Here is a 22,670-nt window from a genome sequence, read left to right on the forward strand (position 1 = left end):
AATTTTTTCAAATTAGATTAGAATTATAATTAGAGCTACCCAGCGTTTTCCAAATTAGATTAGAATTAGAGCTACTCGGTTCTTTTCAAATTAGAATTAGAATTAAAATTAGAATTACCGAATTCGCAAAAACTTGAGAAAAATAATTACAGCCACAATCAAGTTAACAGTTCATATCAAATCACAGTGCATTTCCATAAGCATGAGAATGATTAACGTCCTTACACCAAGCTTGGCTCGTTTTGCGCTATACCAGAGGTCACCAACACGCGGGCCACATGCGGCCGGTGATCTGATTTGTGATTTTGGAAGAACGCGAGGTAAAGCATCTGAAAGCGTGGTCACTGGTCAGGCATCGTACGCAGCTCATAGTTTAAAATATAATGAAGTTTATGTATGATCATGATATTTCTTGTTGTATTTGTACAAATTATTAAAATATTACTTCTTTTGTGGTAATGACCATCGCCTGTGTTAGTGAGCATGGCGTTGTACTAACGTAAAGTTTTAAAAACGTGCCTGCCCAACTGTGTGGCCTATTTTGTCTCGATATTGCAGTCTTTCGCCCGCGGCCTCCATAAAATTTTAAAAGTGGTCTTCAATTCGTTTGGAGTTGGCGACCCCTGCACTACAGAGTTCTCCTGCATGGCTGAAGACTATTTGCGGTGGAGCTGATGTTCCAGTCATGTCTACGAGTTCTCGAGCAGCAGCCTTGAGATGAGGAAAACGATTTTCTCTTTTCCAGTAACTCAAAACATCACAATCCATGCTCTCACTTTCTGCTTCGAAACATTTTTCCACTTCCACTTGTGATCGAAGCTAGAATGTTGATCGCATACTACAAGCTACTATGCCAACATGGCTATTATTCGTCACAAGAACTACCATGCCCGTACGGTGTAAGTAATGCGATGGTGGTTTGGCACTGGACTTTCTTGCGCGAGAGGGATATTCTTGTTTATTCGCTACAAAATGCCTCGGACAAAGAGGTATTTTCAGGAAAACAATAAATTAGATTAGAATTAGAATTAGAGCATCGAAACATTTTACAAATTAGATTAGAATTAGATTACTGGCATTTCGCTCTAATTTAGTGAAATTAGACAACTAGAATTATCTAGTTGTCCAAGTCTGTCGTGTACATTAATATAGGGCATATTAGGCTATCACTTCATTGAAAGGAAGGGTTGGAATTAGCAATATGACGTCACGTGACGTCATGAGGTTCACGTTCGTGTTCACACAGAACCTTTCAAAAAGGTTCGCGTTCATACGAACCTGAACCTTTCAGAGGTTCACACCATCCCTAGTATTTAGCATGGAGTAAACCCCGTGAGTATCATTTTCTGTAAGTTGCATAACTTTGACCCATGTCGTCCTAATAGCAATGAAAAGACGCCAAGTTTGGCGTGGTCTGTCCTTTATATGCATTGCATTGGCATCTGCATCCGCACAATAAATCAAACGATGAAAACTGAAATTATATATTACCTCGAAATCGACTCGAAAGCAAAAAAGATTTGACCATAGTCAAGATATTTTAAAACTTTGCTTATCTCTACAATCTTTCATCGATTTCTAGTCATTCGTGTCAAAATCAGACATGGGGTGATTACTTCATGAATGTAATCGATTGCGATTACGATTACTTATGAATCACGCGATTACGATTACGATTACGATTACAGCAAAATCCGCGAGTAGTCGATTACGATTACGATTACTTTGGAAAAGTAATCACGATTACTCACGATTACATTCACTTTGCTTCTGAGAAGTTATCTTTGGAAGACAACAATGCGATGAAAAAACCTCATGCGAGAAGGTCTTTATTTTTAAATGAGACATAATGACGTCATTTCCTGTGTATGACATGATATACCATTGCATGATTCACACAGAAATGGGAATTTCGGTGCCAGCCAATACCGCGCCGCAGCACACCAAGACATGCTACATTGGCCGAAACATTGATTATTTGCCCATTGTCCATAGCCTCGCTGGATGGTCGCGAAGAATAGTCTTCTCAATCTCAGCCCCACAATACAAATGCCACCGGGGGCACTCACTGAGGAAAATGATGAACCAAGTGCATAGATGACAATTTTGGTGTGCGTCTCACGAAAGTTTTCGTTTAGTTTTCTTTTCGTCTGCTACGTTTGGGCGACTCCAATATCTGTTGACTATATAGCAGACAGGAGGTCACGAGTTACCAACATACAATAACGCTATACTTGTAAATTATATGCCTAAATATTCGCGCTTGGCGCGACTTGACAGCAAATGCACAGCAGATCCATCGCATCAAATCGTGTTTTCCAGTTCTTGTGAAACTCCCGGTCGTTAAGGGGGGTCTATGGGACTTCGCCCGTCAGCAGCTTTATTATATGGGGAGCACAAGATCACCATTTGTGAGAATGGTGGTGGCGAAGTGCTGTCTCGGTACTGCTTCTAGCTGCAATACACGCTAACATGGTGTGTAAGCGGATGGCGAGTGGCATATCCGAATGATGAGTATATAATTGCGAAATAACAGTTGTTGCCCTTTTAAGTAGGGCCGTATGGAACTTCTGACTGCAATCCACTTACTACAGATACTTCGATCTGCCGTTATACGAGTAGCGGAAAATAACGGCCCGGTTATGATTTTTTTTATCAGCAGCCTGGTTTTTAATGCTTCGATGTAGAAATTGTCATGTTTAATTTGACGGGTACAAAATTTCAAATCTTTGTCCATTGTATACGTAAATAGGCCTACCGATCGCCAATCAGCTACGATCAGATTGCGTTTACCTAAGCATAACAAAACATCAATACATTGTACAATGTACAATTCGTACATACGTTACTATTCGAAACTAGGCCGAGTGGTGATTGTTATCGTGCTGCGAAGTAGTGGTGTGTACAGTGTATTAATAACCTGACATAATCCACAGCGGGTGTTCTTACAATCACAGTACTTCATGCACATCGAATATCTATTTACTTTTTACTACATGCGGATAACTCGTTACGCAATCAAGAACCAAGCTAATACTTGTGACGCAATATTGAGTAGAGGCGTATAAAACCCCGACATTTGCTCTATAGATTACTAACCTACGTAGGTTAGTAATCTATATTTCCTATCCAAAACCTGTTTTAAATCACACTCTGTCATGGGCATTGCACAAATGAAAAGTAATCGTTCTTTCACAAAGAAATCGATTAGATATGTGAAGTAGTCGATTACGATTACGATTATTTCGGATTTTTTTCGAATGTAATCGATTGCGATTACGATTACTTGGAAATGCTGTAATCGTCGTAATCGATTACGATTACTAATCACGATTACCCCATGTCTGGTCAAAATTGCAATCACTCGATCCCAACACTTGTTCGAAATGCTTTCATAGACTGTCGAGACACGTACAGCGAGTCAGTATGATTCTGTATCACCAAATTACGTTGGATGCCATATTGTACGCAGTGGGTTGGTTGCGGGCTGAAAGCATGTTGATCGTATAATTTTAATATTACAAATTAACATCATGTACAAGCCCTACTCTAACGTTATGGTCACAACGCCGTATTATTATTCTACATTGATTTGTAGAAGTCACTACCTGCACCTTGATGCGATAATCTTTCGTGTTTTGGACAAATCTCACGTCACGAAGTCGTGACTATAAGTTGGAACCTAACGAATGCAAAACCGAGTCGCGGGTATTTGCTTCTACTTTCATTGCAACATATAGACATCACGCAAAATCTTTAACCAAAATCTGATTTCAAGTCCTTGGGAGAAAATGTCTACCAACAACATAGTGGGAGTTCAGATTATTTTTGACAGCGATACCGATTTTCGTTCCCCGTCCGCAATTTGTGTAAGTCGATGGATTGGTGGATGAACTATGAGCAATACTAGAAAGTTTCAAGTGGTGTTAGTGGCCGGGATTAAGTCCTGCGGCCTTGAAGTCATCATATTTTGCAAAATATACGTTCATACCCATTCTTATCACCAATATAGCTGCGTGGCAGTGTCCCAGTCACAGCGTCTTAGAGCGGGAACGAAAATTTTTTTAAATCAGCAGGTGCCTGCAGATTACAACATGATTAATGGCTAATATACATGTCGAAACACCGCGTAAAAGAAATAAATCCAATGAAAAACATTTTGACGAGGGATCGGTATCCAGAACATAATTGTAGTTGTTCGATAAATTCGGAATTTGTGCCAGTAGAGAAGAACAGTGAAATTGTAATTAATATTCATGTGGTTCACCGTCATCACAAAAAGGACATTCGCTGCGACGAACAGCAAATTAACAAATGAATTTCAGATATTTTTTCTATGTAATCATAACCGTCCTAGGACAAAATGTGCTCACAACTGATCTTCCTTTGTTATCATTACTTGGTTATTCTGGGAATCAATGGTACAAGCACCACAAACATATGATGAGACAATTCCCTCACAGCTTCGAAATTGAGTAATACGCCTAATTTTTCACACCGAGAACTAAGTTGTGTCTAACTCGAGGTCTCTGTACGCCAGATCCGTGTATAATAGTACATGGCCACGGGGACTTGCAGCTGAGTCACAAAACTTTCGTAGGCTACTTCTGTATTAAGCGCCCATATTTTATAGAACTACAGGCATAACCAAAATTTTTGCGACTCCCTCATACCCAAGACTGTATTTATGAAAATCTTTACCGCATAATGACCAATACGAGTTAAAAAAAACTCCGATAAACGGTTGTTGCCAATAATTTCCATTTCATAATCCGTGTTGTATAATGAGAACCTCCGCAGAGCGAAGAATTGAATATTTGAATCAAGACACGCCGATTTTGTAATTTATGCATAAAATTGGAAAATATGTTTGTGTTCCAAGTTGGTGATTGAGTTCAGATTTCTTCATTTTGTGTTGCAGAAAGTTATGATGAACTGATATTACCGCCACAACAAGTCCTACGACCTATACATGAATGGGTCGTATACAGGTGATGCGAATAATTTTAGACTGTCTGCAGCATTTCCGTGTTCAAAACGAGACTTATAGTTTCAGGTATTTCAAGGACAGGAACTTTCCAAATTATTGATTACAAACTTAAAGATAAGACACCAGAAAAAAGAAAACGTCTTACGTAATCTGTCTAATATTTGACATGCTGACCAATATTGTGACCGTAGTACCATTTGTCTGAAGCTTCTTTTAGTTAGCTTAGTCCCACTATTCTACTTATACCTAATGAATATGCAATTCCATAAATGACCTTGTTTTATAATTGCAGACGATTACGGCGCAAATAATAGGTTGATAAACGTTGCTGGACATGACTTTGTGCTGAAAAGAGTCAGGGAAATCCAAACAACGATATGAATCGCATCGTGCATCTTTGGACAATCATTTTGTTCACCGCCGTTTTTCTAGGGGTATTTCGAAAATTGATCTCAGTAGTACGCAGTTTTAGAAAGAACGCCCTGTTATTTTCAGATAGCCTGTTGCGAGGAATATGATTTTCAGACGTATGAAGTATTCAAATCAGAAAGCACAAGGCAGTCTGACAATTCGGAATGCACTTGTACGAAAAACTCGAACGGTGAGTTCTGCAACAAATATGTTTGTAAACGTGGGACAAATTTTGAAGTTATAACTGGTTATTTGACCGGCACACGAAATGGTTTCGCGTAAGATGCAGGAATAGACATGTTTTTGGTTTTAGAGACTGGATACGAATGGGGAAAGTGGTCATCATGTCAGAGACACTCAACGGCATACAAGTGTCATCAAGGATTGAAACATCGATCAAGGTCTTGCTCAGATGGACCCAGGTGACGAATAAGTGGTATAAATCTATTCAGATCAGGATTAGGGCTGGGAAAATAGAGTACCTGAGTGCTTCCAAGTATTCAAGTATTGCTCATTATGACATCATACGTACACGAATATGGAAAGCTCAAATATGTACTGTTTATGCGACCACAAATAAATAAGGGCCAGTTCTACACAGCCTAAAGGTAATTTGGTATTTTTCGGCCATGCCTACTACATTTGACTTCGTGATAAAACTAACAATGCTGCGTTGATCACGGTTCCCCAGAAATGTTCTTTCCGCTAACATGTGTATAACGTATAGCTTCACAAATACTGCAGTCATATAGTCATATTCAGTAAGGTAGGCTACTTATAATTATATTTCTACCATTGATTACCTTTGATGGATCATCAACCATATCCTGACCTATATACAGTGGTGGCCTTATGAACGATGGGGGGGGGGGGAGGGCAAGACTTACAGGGGGGACCCTATGAGTATCTAACCGTAACCCCCCTTTCGCATCTGTTATAATTATCTATCTTTCACCGCGTCTAGGTTTGGCCAGATACTGGATTCGGACATCTATTATTGCATGTGTGCAAGGATAGACTACATCAAAACGAATTAATTCTACCGCATGCATAGACGTGATGATTATAGGGATACCGGGCTTTTCTAACAAATGCAGAGACGATTTGATGATGATTGACACATCTGTATGGAGTCATATTCTTGCTTGGTACACGGATTCCCATATTTATTCGTTATTTTCACTGAAAAAAGCGCATAAACCAAAGAGGGGGGGGCTTCGACCAGGGGGGCCCCGGGCGACCCCCAACCTCGCCCACTGCGTATATATATTGTGCCTGATTATCTCGTTCCTCGATGCAACTCAGTATGATATGATAAGACATGGATAAGACATGCCTCCTTATTCAGTCTGACATGAATGCAATTTATAGATGGTCATCGTGTAGCGAACGGGAATGGAAGTATTGTTACCATGAGAGCAGTTGTGCTGGACAATGGCAACAATGGAGTGAATCGCTGTACGGTGAGTGCCTAGAAGAAAAATGCAAATCAACGTCATGGCGAATTCGATGATTCTGCGGAATGTAAAATTTGCTTTCAGTTATACGCGACACCTACCTGATTTGATTGCATGCAGAAAGTATAAATATACATAATTCGAAATATCCTACACACGCCGACTAGATCACGTAGCGCTTGGTCCGCGCCAGAATTTCCATCCGCAACATGGATTCCAAACTTATCAATAACACGCCAATCGTGCGATGGCACTTAGCCGTCACAGTTAGGGAAACCACGCCAGTGGCGATGGCGACTGGCGAGCGAAGGCGCCTAACGTGTTCGACCGTGATATCACTGATACACTCGAAGCTACAAATTTAGTATTTAGAATGGTCTAATGATCTAATGAGAACTCATAGCAAGTTAAAAATTGTTATGAATTCCCATATAGCTTCCGAGACTCATTTAAATCTCAATAGTGCCGTTCCCGACACCATTACTGTAAAATTAAAAGATTATGGACCCTATGACATTGCGATTACGCATACGTTTCGCACTTTATTGAAAGTCAACAGATATAGACAAATGGGTGTGTAGCCTACTGTACAGCAGAGAAACACCGTGATTTCACATTTGATGTTTTCACTGTCAGCGAAACGGCTGATTTTGCTCCACGCTCTCATCACCGAAAAGAATCCCTTAAATGATCGCTGCAATCGACTTTCCATTATTCGGAGATGTATTTTCATTTGAAAATTACGGATGGTACGAACCCCTGAAAGGTGCTGGTTCGTGTGAGCGTGAACCTTTTTGAAAGGTGGTCGTTGTGAACGTGAACGAGTACATGAACTTATGACGTCACGAGTCGTCATAGTGCTAATTCTAACCCTACATTTCCGTGCCAATCTTATTATTGCGCGCTATGCTCACAGCATAGAATCACTAAATATTGACAAACGGTTTGCGGACTATTTCGAGCAAATCTTCTAACAAATAAAATAAAATTTTTGAAAAGTGCAAGGTGCACCCTCGTTTATAGTGCTGAAGTCCGTTTCGTGCTGCCAGCTACACGCAGAGAGTGGTCCGAAGTTGCGATGCAATGTACTTCAAAAAAACATGTTATAATGAAGTGAAAATTGTACTAAATGGAAAAGGTTCAAAGTGCAGAACCTACCAAGGTTTGCGAACGCGATCATCCAAATTTCCGAGGTACATCTGCGAATGTGATCGCTGGCATGTGTCTCAAACGCATTGTAACTAAGAATGATCCATCCACACTGTAATCGCCGACACGCCTATGTTTATACTAGGCTTACCATACGTCCTCTTTTAAGAGGATTTGTCCTCTTTTTTGACTTTTTTGAAGGTGTCCTGGGAGGACGCCCTCTTGTCCTTTTTTTGAGATTTTGTCCTCTTTTTTGAAAATTTAGGTCAGATTTCGAGGAAATCGCGAGTGATATGCCGTAAATTAGCGCAGAAGTGAAGCTCCGGCGGGTATTACGGAGGGAAAAGTGGTGATTTAAGCCCTGAGCGAAAAGAAGACCTTTTTTTTTTTTTTTTTTTTTTTCAGTCAACCGACCACGTGGTGGGAAAAATTTACCGGTTTTTGAGAATTCTTCTCCAGTTTTGCATGTCTGAAATTTCTGAAAAAGTGTCCTCTTTTTACATTTCCAAAATATGGTAAGCCTAGTTTATACCGTCTCTGTAATCACTGCGATGTGAATCAGAACGCATTTCTCTATGCAGGGGGCGAGTGCAGTCATTCGTGCGGGGGCGGAGTGCGCATCAAAGTCAGGGTTTGTACGTTGAATAAAGAAGTTGGCCTCTTCTGCAAGGGCATCTACCGCTCCCCTTATGATTTGAAAAAGGAAGCATGCAATACTCACAGGTTCGTAGTGTTCACATCTCTCTGTTGAAATCACATGATATGAGGCAATTTTTCCATCGATTATCAATTCTCAGCAAGTGTCTTCTTGTCACAGATGCCCAGCTTGGTCGGATTGGACCGTAGTTGCGATAGATTGCTCATCAGCGTCATCTGGCGGAATCATAACCACCCGAAGAGATTGCGTCAGCTCGCCGCCAACTCAATCTCACTGCGAGATCGGACAAAATGACACAAAACATATCGATGCCAGGTATGATTACAACTGAACAAATCGTGATCTCAATCCGACTGGTTGTATAGATATTTACATTATGAATTATCATGCTAAGTGACATCGTCAAGTTATCGTCTGCCATATGGGCTACCGACACCACGAGTGATATTAATTGTGACAAGCATAATTAATTAATTAATTACCTTTCCTTGCTTGTTTGTATGGCGATATCACAACCATTTCAAAATAGAATCCCCTGTAAATGCTGGTACTCCGTTACACCCCGAGTATTTATTCTAATTAATTAAGTACACTTTGTGCACTTTGTGCAGTTTGTCCACTTTGTGCAGTGTAACTTACACCTGTCAACTCCATTCAACACGGCTTTACACGCTGATCGCCACCTAAGGAGCATTGTTCAACATCATCGAACATATTTCATAACTGCGTCTTGAGTACGAAGCTTTCACCAGATAACTTGACAAAAATTGCAACAGTCGCTATATTAAATCTGTCAAAAGAATCTGAATGGAATTATGTCAACATCGTAGCTAGGCCTATATTTGGGTCGTAAAAGTCCCAAATTAGGTCTATACTACTCTTGGCAATGGGTCGTCGGGGCCTTCAGAGGCCGATCGTATGTTACGTTACCAGTTACCACTCGTGTAATGCCAAGCCTAGCGTAGATCACGAATTTTGTCGTCATATTATTGTGGATCAATACGTGATAGAATTACTTGGCCCGCACTATTTTACCGGATATCATTAGACCCTAATCAGAGGCGAGAAATATGTAAACTGCCACAAACTTAAATACGAAATCCCTGTTCGGGTATTGCTCGTTATTGACAAGGCCTTATCCTTCATTTCGCAGTATATGCAGTCTACACGACACGGGCGACCGTGGTCCAACTACAGATAGCGCAAAGCAGGGTCCTCTGGCAAACGATATTACGAATTCCGGTAAGATCAATGCTCATGTATATTGTATATTGTGCACCCTGTGCAGTGTACACAATACACATGCCTTAAATCGTATGTTTGTAATGATTATCGTGCAGATCGTCAGTCAAACAATTATTATTGATGATATCGTGAGCGGACTTGGGGATTGCTTTCTTTCGTAGTTCTACAAATAATATAATCGGTAATAAAGTTGCAATTCCGATATAACATAGGCGCATCCTTTTTTTTCAGATTATCAGCTGAATGTTCTATCTCACATATTATTGATTATAATCGTGCTGTTGACAATGGCTTTGATAACGACTCTGCTGTACGCCTGTTCGAAGGTAAGAAAATGTGACAGCTTGGAAGTCATGTGGTGAAAAACGTGTGAATGTCATCTTCCAAATTCTAAATGTAGCAAATCCATAATTGAGAGATGCGAAAGTGATATCTCATAAAGTGCTCTCAAATAGGAAACTTTCCAACGTAGCCTATTATTCACACTCATACCATTGTCCCACATCGCCAGTAACTATCTGATTTTGACAGATTCTCACGTTTGACCAGACCGCGACTTATATATTATTCCATGATACTGACTAAACGTTGCTCTTGACGCTTTCGACATGTTACTAAAAACAGTGAAAAGATATTCTTTTTATCGACGAGAAATTATTTCTGTACAACCCCCTTAATTTACAACTAAAAATAATATTGAATACACGTAAAGACAGGTCCGCGGAAGTGACCACAATAATAAATACATGTTACGGCTTCGCCATGATGTAATATGATACGATGCTGGAAGCATCCAGACCCAAATTTGAATGAACTGTGAAATCATAGTAATATTTGACTCACCAAAAGTGATAAAGGATACGCGTATATTCCCGGGAGTTTAACCTTATCAAAATAATTCCATTTGGCCCATATGAGTTTTTCTTAGTGGTTAGCCTCACACTGTCGTGTCGATTTCTATCGTGTCGAGTATTTACCTGTCTGTGTCTATACTTCAGAAACACGGCCTCACGCTGAACGATTTAAGGAAACACGCGGGAACAATTTACATCAGCAAGAGAGCAAGGAAATTCGACATTAAGAAAGAACTTGATTCCTTGAAGGATCAGGAACAGTACGGAGAGTTCGAAATCATCCCTCAGTTAGTGAATAACACCTTCGTGGATAGAATGAACGAAAAGAATCACAAGAATCTTCCGGCCAACTCATGTGGAGACTCGACCTTTTCTGGGGACGGCGCGTCCACAACCTACACTACTATGAGCGGATCGTCGTTCGAGTCCAACGAGTCCGTAAAGTCCGACAGAGGCGATTCCGATTCGCACCTGATGGCGACGCAACGATCACAAAATCAGGAACATTCTGTGCAACGCACTCCCGATCTCCCGTCTCGCACCAGACAGCAGTTCATTGACGAAGAACGATTGCGTCAGCAACCTGGCTTGAGAGGCTCCATCGAGAATTTGTTTCGCGGGTTAAAGGTGCAGAAAAGACCGGCGAGAGGAAGCAATGCTAACCCTACGAAAACACAAGACATAGATAAAGACATGCAAGAAGACCTAGACACCGATTACACGATCATGCCTCAACGCAGCAGCAGTTTCTTAGATAACGATTTGCACGTTGGTGACAGAAAATCCCGAACTAGTCAGAGAAGCAGGCATCTTTACGCCGAAATTCATGAAGTCGAACCCAAAGACGTACCGCTACACGTGCATTACGCGCAAGTTAAACCCAAGCGTACTTTGCCTTTTGTTGCTTGATTCGACGCCTGGTAATGGTGTGTGATGCCAAACCAGACAATTTTCAGCGCTGGACGTGGTTTGGTGTTTGAGTTTGGTTGGATGAAAGAGAAATTAAAATGTTTTGAACTGAAAAGTTTCAATTTCCAAATCAACTTATCGAGCTTTCGTCATCAATATACATGAGCTTACAAAAGGAGGAGAGAGAGAAAATAGCTAATAACTCGAAAGAAGAAAGAGCTTGCAAGTGTAAATAGCAACGTTTAGTGTTGCATTTGACTAAGCGGTTTGCATTTGTTTATCCCAAATGTCATCGCATCGCACTTTTTCCTATCGAAATTCCTTGTTATTTTTATCGCTAGTCCGCTGCAGATATACCTGGTGACATCGACAGTTTTTAGCAAGAACATTTCCTCTATATATACACAGGGTTACCATATATTTTAGGATCAAAAAAAGATGACACTTTTTTCAAGTCACAATAAGAGAAATAAATATGGGAAATTTATACAGATAATGGTGATTACCGGGTAGGTTGACTAAATAAAAGCTCAATTTACCGCGTCGGTACCTGAAATTCGGGTTTCCGCAGACACTTTATCCGTTCGGTTGACCTTTTTTACGCAAAACCAGTATATAGCCGATTTTCACGAGTAGGCCTACTTTGTGGCGAATAGACCTTTTTCGTCGTCTCTGTATAGTCGCCTAACACTCAAAACAAAAAGGAGGATGGATTGCGAAAAAAAGGGGACATTTGAGCGTCCTCGGTCGACATTTTAGTTTTTTCAAAAAAAAAAAAAAAAGAAGGGTGTCATGCGCTCTTGTCTCCCCAATTTCGGGTTTATACAATATGATGTCAGTTTCGCTCATTGCGTCACAATATATCACGTCACGTCACTTTATTGCTAACAGATATTTGTCTGCGTACCCCGATATTATCATCACACCATAGACTAACACTGCGCACGGGCGATATTATCATAGCACCATAGAGCATAGACTAACACTACAGTCTACCAACTGTAAAGATAAATACTAGCAACAACAGCAACAACAACTATTGAATAGCTGACTAGTAGCGTTTTTAGACTGTTATTTTCCCGTGGTGCCCATCTAATTTTGATTACATATCAGACTGGTCGTGGTATATGTACCCGCTGGAGCTTTTACTCATTTATATAGTAAAATGTCTGCGAATAAAACAGTATAAATTCGAGTTTTGTCAATTACTATACCATTTGTTGCATATATTGAAACTTTTTAAAGAAGCAATACATTTTCAAATGTTGATATTACTGAACTTGATTCACTACGTTTGAACGTGTGCGATCGCTACATTTGTTCGATCAGCTTGTTTATATAATGTATCTCGTTTTTTCTGTCTTTTTATGTATATATAAAACCTGCTTGCGGTTGACATGTCAACAGCATATCCAATACATTTAGGCTGCTACAATACAACGTGTCGTTTAACTGTCAGTAAATTTGTGTACAATCCAACGTGAGACGTTCTTCACCAGCTGGCACGATTTTTTATGTCACACACGAATATTCGGGATGACTAATTCCCGGAAAAGGCGGTTGTATGACGTCAAGGCTACCACTACGTTAGTTCATGAGACCAAAGTCAATTAGCGAACGGATCAATTATCGTCTTCAGAAATCGTTCAGTACGACCGGACACGGAACGTCCGGTTGTCAAGCAAGGGCTTATCGTAGATAGAGTACCAATATAGGCGTGTATACTGTGTGTGTACCCTCATCAGGGTGGTTGGTTATGACAGCATGCAATTCGACATTGGTACCAACATTCGCTGATGATTAGAGAAGCGTGGCTTACCAGCCGAAAATGAATGTAAATGCTCACATGTATGGAACTTTGAACAGAATGAACAGTTGAACACTAACACTTTTCCGTTTTATGCATTGCCGTAAGGCCTGAGTAGTATACCTATCTCAAACGTCATACGATATTCATTTTCATGTGTCGTAAAATTGACTCTGCATTAATGACCTTTTGGGGCGCTTGCGTTGATTTTATCGCCAACCGTGATATCCACTTTCAACGCACGTGGTCTCCGACACTTGGATGATCTGCCATCTGCAATCGACAACACGATTTACATCGCTGCAATATATATTTTCAACCCTCTTCAGCAAAACGCCAATATAGTATGTATATTTTTTCTTGAAACGAGTTTCAGTGACGGAATAGGAGCTCTTTCAACCCGGATACTAATACTACTGAATTATTTTAGTCATATTAGGCTGTCCCTGTGAAAACTGGAGAAATTTTACTGATACTGAAATGTTATCACAATTACAACACTAGCCAACAATTTTTGAGTGGCAAAGGTATTTTAATGGTTTCTGGGTATTTTGCGGCAGCTGAGTCCAAAAATGACATTTGTTTCTTTGAATTGGGCTCTATATTTTGTAATATTGATATTTTTTATTATAAAATAAATACAAATCGGTAACTTTAGTAACTCCAAGATGTGAACAGAAGTATTGGTAACATCCATATTGGAAATGTCTATTCAGCCAATGCAATACTTATTCTGGACTAGATACTACATTATGCGTATTTGCTATTATAGCATCCAATTACTTCAGAAACAAGACATTGAAAACACTCAATTTTTGAGAGCACAAGTTATTTAGCTTCAGCGTCTGATATGCTGATATGCTGCATCACACAGTAAACCGGGCGATGGGAGCGTAACAGCTTAGAAGCATCATCCTGATAAGCTGCAGTTTCTTTGTATTGTTAACCACATATATAGTGACGAGTACTCCCTTCAATTACCACATGACATCAATATCTCATTTTATAGCTATGTAGCTATAGTGTAGTTCGATATACAACATACAGTGTAGTTATACAAGGTGATTTGACTCCTTACTAAATGTACTTTGAGCGTTACTAAAAGTAGTTCTTGTGCTTTGACGTCAGCTGTTTTTGTTTACTGCTAATATCGCCTAATTTTTGCTTGATCTTTACATGGCACATGATTCCCATTTACAAGGCTCTCTGTGTTAACGATCGCACGTTTAGCGATATCGCTTCACAACCAGAAGAATACTTTATGCACAGTGCATGCTTGAAGACAGATGTATAGACTCATCAAAGTTGTAGTAAAAGAGAATTTTACCTACGTCAAAATTAGGTATAATTTTAGCATTTTAAAAAAAAGTAAAACAGGAAATATCTCAAAAAATAGAGCCAATCAATCAATCAATCAGTTTTGTTAATATTTTCATCATTTCAAAACATCACAAGACTGCGATACAATGAAAAGATAGGAAGGTCTCGAAACAACTTGGAATATCCTTTAAGATCAGACACCCACCTTAGCCTAGGCGAAGTAAAGAAGAGGCATGCCAGTCAGTCAGTCAGTCAGTATGCTTTATTCATCTCACCAACAAACACATGTAAATTGGTATAGATTGGGAGACGACGGGGGACCGGTAGGTCTTAGATTCAGTCGCCACCCAGCGGAGTTATAAATGAGTAAATATGGCAAGATCAATACTAACGATAATGACAGTTAACCAATGGACATAAAAATAAACAAAAGATAAAAGTCATGGAAAATCAGCAGTAAGCACACTGATTGAAAGGTAATGCAGAGAATATAAGACGCAAGCGACAAAATGAGGTGGCATGCGGAGGAGGGCGAGGTCTATGTCAGGTCGTCGTCGGGTAATCCTGAAGGCTGGCTACTATTCATTTAGAAGAAGTTGCTTGTATTTCGACTTGAATGCGGACATGCTCTACGACTGTCGGATAGCCGGCGAGATGCTGTTCCACAATTGGGGTCCGGCATACTTGATAGAGCAATGCGTTTTCTTGTATTCCGTCCTGATCATATGGTAGCTGTTCTTCGTTGACGCGCCTGTGCTGTAGTTGTGCGCTTTGGACTCCGTGGTGAAGTAGTCGTTAAAATTTGAGGGACATTGACCGCAATGTAACTGATATATAACCTTAGCAATTTCTAGATTCCTCGTATATCTTCTGTATTTAGAACACCAAATCTTTTGAAAAGCGATTTGTCAGTTGCACATCCAGGCCCCCGTAGGGCTTTGGCAATGATACGTTTGATCCGATGTTGAAGTTTTTGCAGTGGGTCAATCGTATTCTTGCAGGCAGCACCCCAACAACGAATTCCGTATTGTAACTTTGATAGGAATGGAGTGTTGAAGAGTATCAACGGTACCCTGACTGGCAGAGTGTAGCTAAAGCGGCGAAACAGACCACATACATTCGATAGTTGCGGTTTGAGTGATTGTATGTGACTCTTCCAGGACATGTCCGAATTTAGTAAAACACCAAGGTATTTGGAATTTTTAGTGTTGGAAAAACTAATGTGATTTTGGATTCAGCTACATATGCAAATACCCTAAAAGCGTTGAAACTTTCTTGGCACCAAAATGTGTGTTGACAGCGTAATGTGACGTCGCTACGTTCAAAACCAGAGAAACACTGGTCTTATTTAATGATTCTCACCTTATTTGTACACTGTCCATAGCCTCCTAAGGCAGCGGTGAGCATCGAGCCATTAGGCACAGAATTGCCAGCATCGCCTATTTTTACTGTGCACTGCTGACGGTGTATAGTGTAAGGCCTTCGCATATATATTTCGTCACTTCATTTTGTAACGGGTCGTGGATTGTTGAATGACGACGATGTTCCAAAAAAAACACTATTCTAAACTAAATTCCCTTCCAATTTCCTTATTCCGTCAAAATCGGCTCTTTGAATTCGGGTCACTCTGGGATAGTAAGGTAATTGTAACGGATCGCTAAGTCTCGTCCTGCCACGGTATCATGCAGAAAAATAGCACGCGTATAAACGAATAAGTGAGAAGCAAAGCGGTGTTGGTGCTGTCTTTAAATATCTTTCGTGACATGATATACAAGATTCGAAACAGAAGTATTTAGTAAGCGAGATCACACAAAACGTGACTAGCAAAAATCAATAAGGCAATCGAGCGTTCGGAAGTTGAGCAGAGGCAATGGTTGCGTTGTAGAATAATGTCGTGTATACGTTATTAGATCATTTGATCAGGACGAGCGATGTTAATGAATTTCATAAATTTCACTCAGTTTATGCAGTCAAGGAATAAATGTATTTTCTAAAATATATATTATATACATTGTATAGACGTGCTATGTGATATTTTTGTTTATCAGAATATAGTGTTGTGATAAGCAACGATATTATATGTATAGTTCGCACTTGCATTATGGTTTCGGCATGTGTTCCTTTGGTGATTATTTTGATGATGGGTCGCAGTACCGATGCTTTGCGGGGGTTAAATGACCAAACGCAGGTTGAAGCGGCAGAAGGTCCAAATCACTGCGCCGCTGTGATCGCAATGTGTCAACGTAAATGCGCTATGCAGGGCAACATCGGTACAACATACGTTCAAATGGCTATCGTAATAATGAATAGTCACACAACGTGCACGACCAATCGAACAAAGTCAGGAGAGATTGTACCTGTTAATCCAAGTGAGTCTTCTAGCATAAAATCCACAAGTTATATAATGATCATGCTGTTAGTATGGATCACAAGTATCGGGACACTGATAAAATGTTCGAACTGATAGGCCTACGAATTCGGTCGACATCCGGCATCAAAATAATTTTGTTGTGAAATAGACTCCGCATGGAATGTATAGACTATGGAGTACTTGCGTTACCGCCCGAGGTCACTTAGTGCATTAGTTATAAAACTCCGCTTTCCCCCACAATTATTCATGCGAATGCCACGGATGTAGAGATTCAGGTTCTTTGTTTTTTGTCATATGCTCACAGTACTGTATACAGATATCTAGATTTAGAAAAGAGCACGTTTTGCTTTTATACAGTTGGGAATTTTGACGTTTGACTACTGAATTGGTGACTTCTGATATGTAACTCCTTTGGGGACGTCTCCAGTCTATTTTATCCACCATCAATGTTTATTCTATGTCAGTTACGAATTACTTCTCCTTTTTCGGAGTATATTAGATTTTTCATACTTGTACTACTCACTAACGTGACCATGCTTTTAGACTGCTACTTACTATTTTCGATTTTGTAAAGTAAAAAGTAGGTTTGGTTGTATCAGTAAAAGATCCCCTGTATCACGGTAACTGAGTACATTTTCTAAGATAGCACCTGTCTGCGATGTCGTTACTCATTTTGCGTCAGTCACGAAGAGTATTTTTCGGGCCTACTATACTAGCTCAAGTAGTTTTAGGAATCAGAATATGGACTATAGCCCATGTGCAAAATGTCAATTGTAGTCGAAACACCACGAATACCAAAATAGCAACACTTATACTTTTCATTGAGTAGAAATTTTCGGCATTAATTCTACTTCTACTTGAATATCGACGCTGACTACTTTGACCACCTCTTCATTTACCATAAGTGACCAAAGTATTCAGCATTGCTACTCAAGTAGAGGTAGAAGTAACGTCGTGAATTTTTACTCAATTATAATTAGAAGTAGGAATTTCCAAGACACGTCAAAACTATCCCATAAGGAAGTAAAAATTGAAAGATCAGAAGATTACTCAAACGAGCAGTTTGCCAAAGTAAATTTGGTCGAACGGTCAGATACTTTTAGAAGTTGATCGTAATTGCTTTCAAAAATTGCAAGATGTATGTTCGCGACTAACACAAATTGACTAATCGCACTATACAAATAGGTGGAATCGTCGGATATTTATTTTTTTTAAACACGAGAGCTATTTCACGCGGTGTTTATGAAAATTGCTCATATAAAAGTGATGCAGACTTGTCCTCACACTCTTTGTACTTTTCAAAATCCAAACTGTAAGGCGTAAGTGGTTTTATCTAAATAACCATTCAATAGAAGTGGAGGTATCACCACTGCATGGGGCAAGTAATATAAGTATACAACGCCTAAAAGTAGTTGCAATTCTTTACTAACCATTCACCACCTCTGACATTAACCTATATGACATAGATTTTATTCAATATCATTGTTCTATGATTCGAAAGGATATTTCTCCTTCATATTTTCCTGGTTTCACAGAAGGCACAATGAAAGCGGTTTCCGAGTGATTGTAAAAATCTTTATGTTAGGCAGATAGCATTATACTTCTCTGACGCTAGATTGTATTAGTCGTTCATGCTTTTTCAAATTCAGGTAATGAAAACAAGAACATCGTCATTTTCAACGTACCTTGCTGCCAGTGGCAAAACTTATCTTGTGTTCCAATCCAGCCCAATCAATCTCACACAGAAGGTCCGTACCAACCATCCTCAACGCCAAATCCAAATCTTCCTACTATCAATGAGGTACCATTGCGCACCGGGACCTCGCTTCCTCTTTGCCCAAAGCTTCCAGAAAATTCCGAGAATGTTGTATCTCAAACTGCTAATACATATGAAGTGTGCGCACCGATTATCACAGTGTTACTTGTATTTGTGATTCTGAGCTTCGTCGCCATATTGTTGATCTTACTACTGGTTATTCTTAAAAGAGCAAGAAAAATGTCAAACAAGTAAGGTCACAAAGATGTGTGTTCGTCAACTGTCAACGTTAATATTGAGGATACTTTTAACAGGGGAAGCGTGACCATAAATCCGGATGAAAGCATACAAACTGGTGGACAAACGGAAGGAAATATCCATGTTCATAGTAACGGACGTGCTGCGAAAAACGATGAAAGCAAGCGTATCAGCAATCATGTTCAATTGACCAATAAGGATGCTATCATCAATGAAACTGCGTTGCGATATTCAGGTAATATGACAATTAACCGATGTGATCTTGTTATTATACACAAATATTTTTCTTGAAATATGAAATGATGTAAATACTGTAATCCTATAACGCATCTGTAAAATTCTCATGCTAGATGTGGAAAGAAACGACAACAAACCACAAATCATCACAACTACCAGTGATTACGTTGTACTGGAAAATCAGTCCTTTCCAGCAGCGCCAAAGTCCGCAAGACCTTCGCGTGCCCGCCAAAACCAAATGACAGAAGAAATCATCATCGTGGGAGCAAAAAATATCACTGATTCTCCAACATTAATACCTAAATCTGAAGCATATAATAATTCTTCTGGTGATGACCCAGAAAATTATCGGGGCGCTGCCGATAGCACAAAGACATTCGGTGGTACAGGCCTGTACAAGCCTGACAACTCATATAAAAATGAACCCTCTATGATACGTCAAGGTCCGTTTGGGACCACTGGCAGGCTGCCTTCGAACGGGAAGTTACGCAATGCAGCTGCGAATGACATTTATCAGAGTGGCGATGCGTGTCGCGATCGAGCCAAATCTGACGTGAACGATTTGGAATCATCGGGCAATCAGGACTATGATAGCATATACAATCGGCTTCGCAGCAAAAAAGAGGACGAAAGCTTCAGTGATTACCAACGACTGCAAAGGCTCTCGCAATATCGCAAAAATTTGGACGTTTCCGATGACGATCCTTACGTCACGAATATTCCTGCGGAAAACAATAGTGATGCCAGTCAGCGGAATTTCAGGGCTCACGGCATGGTTGCACCAGCCAACTATGTGGACACCGATATCATCAACTCGTATAAGACTCCGCCAGCAGACCCTAATATGAAATATGAAAACCACGAAAACTCAAAGCCGTGGAATATATCGACCCCCGTGAACCACAAAGGGAGTAAGTTACATCATAGCATAAGAGTTATACTTGGCATAACCTAAGTTTAAACCAGGTCGTACAACATTCAATCGGTGATAGGGCATTACAAACTAGAAAACAATAGCCTATATGATCATTGATGATGGTCCTTTACCGAATCCGTCGTGTGAATTGCATGTATCAACGTAGTTCAATAGATTGGAAGTCATGTTAGTCTTTTCTTCTCACATGGAGACTCTTTTATGAACAGTCCACGTAGCAAGTTCATATTTCAGGATATTGCATGATATACATTCCAGTTCATATAGTTTGAGAACCGTTTTGATTTATTTTCAAGCAATTACTATTCCATTTAGAGGAGTCAGAAGACCTCTGAATACAACCAGTCGGAAATGCGACAATTACCGCAAGTTTTAACGCGGTCACGACAGAGATACTGCGTACGGAAGACACTGCATCAATCCAGCCACGTGATGCAAATGCGATTGATGAAATACATATGATTGCATGTGCCAAATTTCATAGCCGTTTGTACAAATGACACATGGTATCGAATGAATGACATTGCAAATCGCTAGCCTTCATAATAGCAATACTGTGCCGGAATATTATACATCCTTTGAAGCTTATATGATGTTTTGCTTTCGATACATGGAGGCTATATGCCAGAATACTGGTTTGAAGACAAATCTTTCGTCGGATTGGGTTATAGACAGGAGGACAAAGGAAAACGATATATGAAGCTAACGTAAGTAGCGATGAAGAATATAGCCAGTGCTGATAGCAAGTTTCCTGTGTGATGTGGAGTTTGGTGCTTTCATCCGGTCGTGGTCGACAGATTTGTTCACTCAAGCCGTGTCATTAGAAGTATAGCATATGTAGTACGTCAGGGTTCTAATGACTATATAGTCGCAACTTTGACGTGACTCGACTTGACTCGAGTCATTTTTTAATTTTAGAACACGACTCGACTCGACTTGAGTGAATTTGAGAATTGACTCGAATTCTACTCGATTCCTTGCGCATGGCTGGACCAAGTCAAATGACTAGGGTCAAAAAGTATCTTTCATCGGCCTGAATGAATCTGCTAAGAGCAGAAGTGGTCAAAGTAGTCATCGTTGGTACTCAAGTAAAAGAAGTAGTAACGACATAAAATTCCCACACAAAAACAAGTGGAAGTAGCGCTTTCACAGTAAGTAAAAGAGTAGGTATTTTAGGCATGTCAAAAAATGAAAACTGTGAAGTAGAAAAAGTCTAAAATCATAACCATTTGAGGAAGTCCTGCCAGTAGGGAAAACCTATTTCAGTACTTTTTTACCGACCATCTTTGGTTAACAGTGAGACAAAAGAAAATATCATGAATGCGAAGTCTTTGTTCCACCGGAAGAGGGTGGTATATATAGTGGTATAATTCACAGCTGCAACACCAATGGGTTGTGGATTTGAGTGCGACCGAGGTCGACCCCAGAATTACTACCTAAGTGTTGGCGGTTTATCTAGGCTCCTCTTCGCCAGCTCATCCGCGAAAGTGGTGTCTTAAAACGGCCTAGAAGTGGACCGTGCTACAAATCAGCGGCTACGGAATCAAAACCATCCACCCTCAAGACTACCGGACCACGACCTGACCTATCGATCTTGCCTTCCGTGACATGCCACCCCATTTTTCTCGCTTTCTTTTCTATAATATATTCGTTTACTTTTCATTCAGTGTGCATGCCTCCTCCTTACACCGACTAGGCCTAGGTGAGTGTCTGATTCCAAAGACTTCTCCATGTCGTTTCGACACGTTCCTATCTTTTCATTGCATGGCAATTTTTGTGGTGTATTGAACTGATAAAAATTGCTAATAAACCGAACGATCTAAAGAATATCGACTTGGTGTAAATGGCCATTGTAGTCGACAAATCCATGAATACCACAAACAGCAACAACAACAACAACAACAACAACCCGAATAGAGTTGTAAACATGAGTTGAACATGGTTGGAGCTCGAGACTGAACAGCAATATGCAGAATGACTCGGACTCGGACCCGAGTCTCGACACTATGACTCGGACTTGGCCCTTTGCAGCCGGGCTTGACTCGGTAATGAATTGAAAATCTCTCGACTTGACTTGAGTCGAAACTATAGAAGTAATATTGACTTGGTTACAACCATGGAGTACGGTAAGTGAAAACCCGTGTGATATGCATCAACGTCCAACTTCATTGATCCTTTGTGAGGTATTTAACACACATACTGTCACAACGCCCACTTCGAATATTTGAGATGGGTGAAGGTGCCTATTGATGATTCTTGTACTAATGTTTAAACTTTAGTATGTTGGACGTTGGTGGATAGCCTACGGCCCATG

At 40.1% G+C, this 22,670-nt stretch overlaps 2 protein-coding genes across 2 annotated transcripts; both read left to right on the forward strand.

Moving 5' to 3' along the window:
• Window positions 1–5,285: 5,285 nt before the first annotated feature.
• LOC145455646 (uncharacterized) lies at window positions 5,286–13,113 on the forward strand. Its single transcript, XM_080333630.1, has 9 exons — window positions 5,286–5,424; window positions 5,486–5,591; window positions 5,715–5,823; window positions 6,773–6,864; window positions 8,589–8,730; window positions 8,825–8,980; window positions 9,819–9,907; window positions 10,142–10,236; window positions 10,909–13,113. Exons 1-9 carry the CDS (start codon window positions 5,368–5,370, stop codon window positions 11,671–11,673), a joined length of 1,611 nt encoding a protein of 536 aa, XP_080189756.1. The 5' UTR covers window positions 5,286–5,367; the 3' UTR covers window positions 11,674–13,113.
• A 3,706-nt stretch (window positions 13,114–16,819) lies between these two features.
• LOC145456143 (uncharacterized) lies at window positions 16,820–21,004 on the forward strand. Its single transcript, XM_080334205.1, has 5 exons — window positions 16,820–17,169; window positions 18,821–19,178; window positions 19,242–19,420; window positions 19,536–20,333; window positions 20,672–21,004. The coding sequence occupies exons 1-5, from the start codon at window positions 16,902–16,904 to the stop codon at window positions 20,689–20,691; spliced, it is 1,623 nt and encodes a 540-aa protein (XP_080190331.1). The 5' UTR covers window positions 16,820–16,901; the 3' UTR covers window positions 20,692–21,004.
• Window positions 21,005–22,670: the final 1,666 nt, after the last annotated feature.

This window comes from Botryllus schlosseri, chromosome 14, assembly GCF_051294905.1.
Source record: "Botryllus schlosseri isolate E-star chromosome 14, Bs_hap1, whole genome shotgun sequence".
Taxonomy (NCBI): domain Eukaryota; kingdom Metazoa; phylum Chordata; class Ascidiacea; order Stolidobranchia; family Styelidae; genus Botryllus; species Botryllus schlosseri.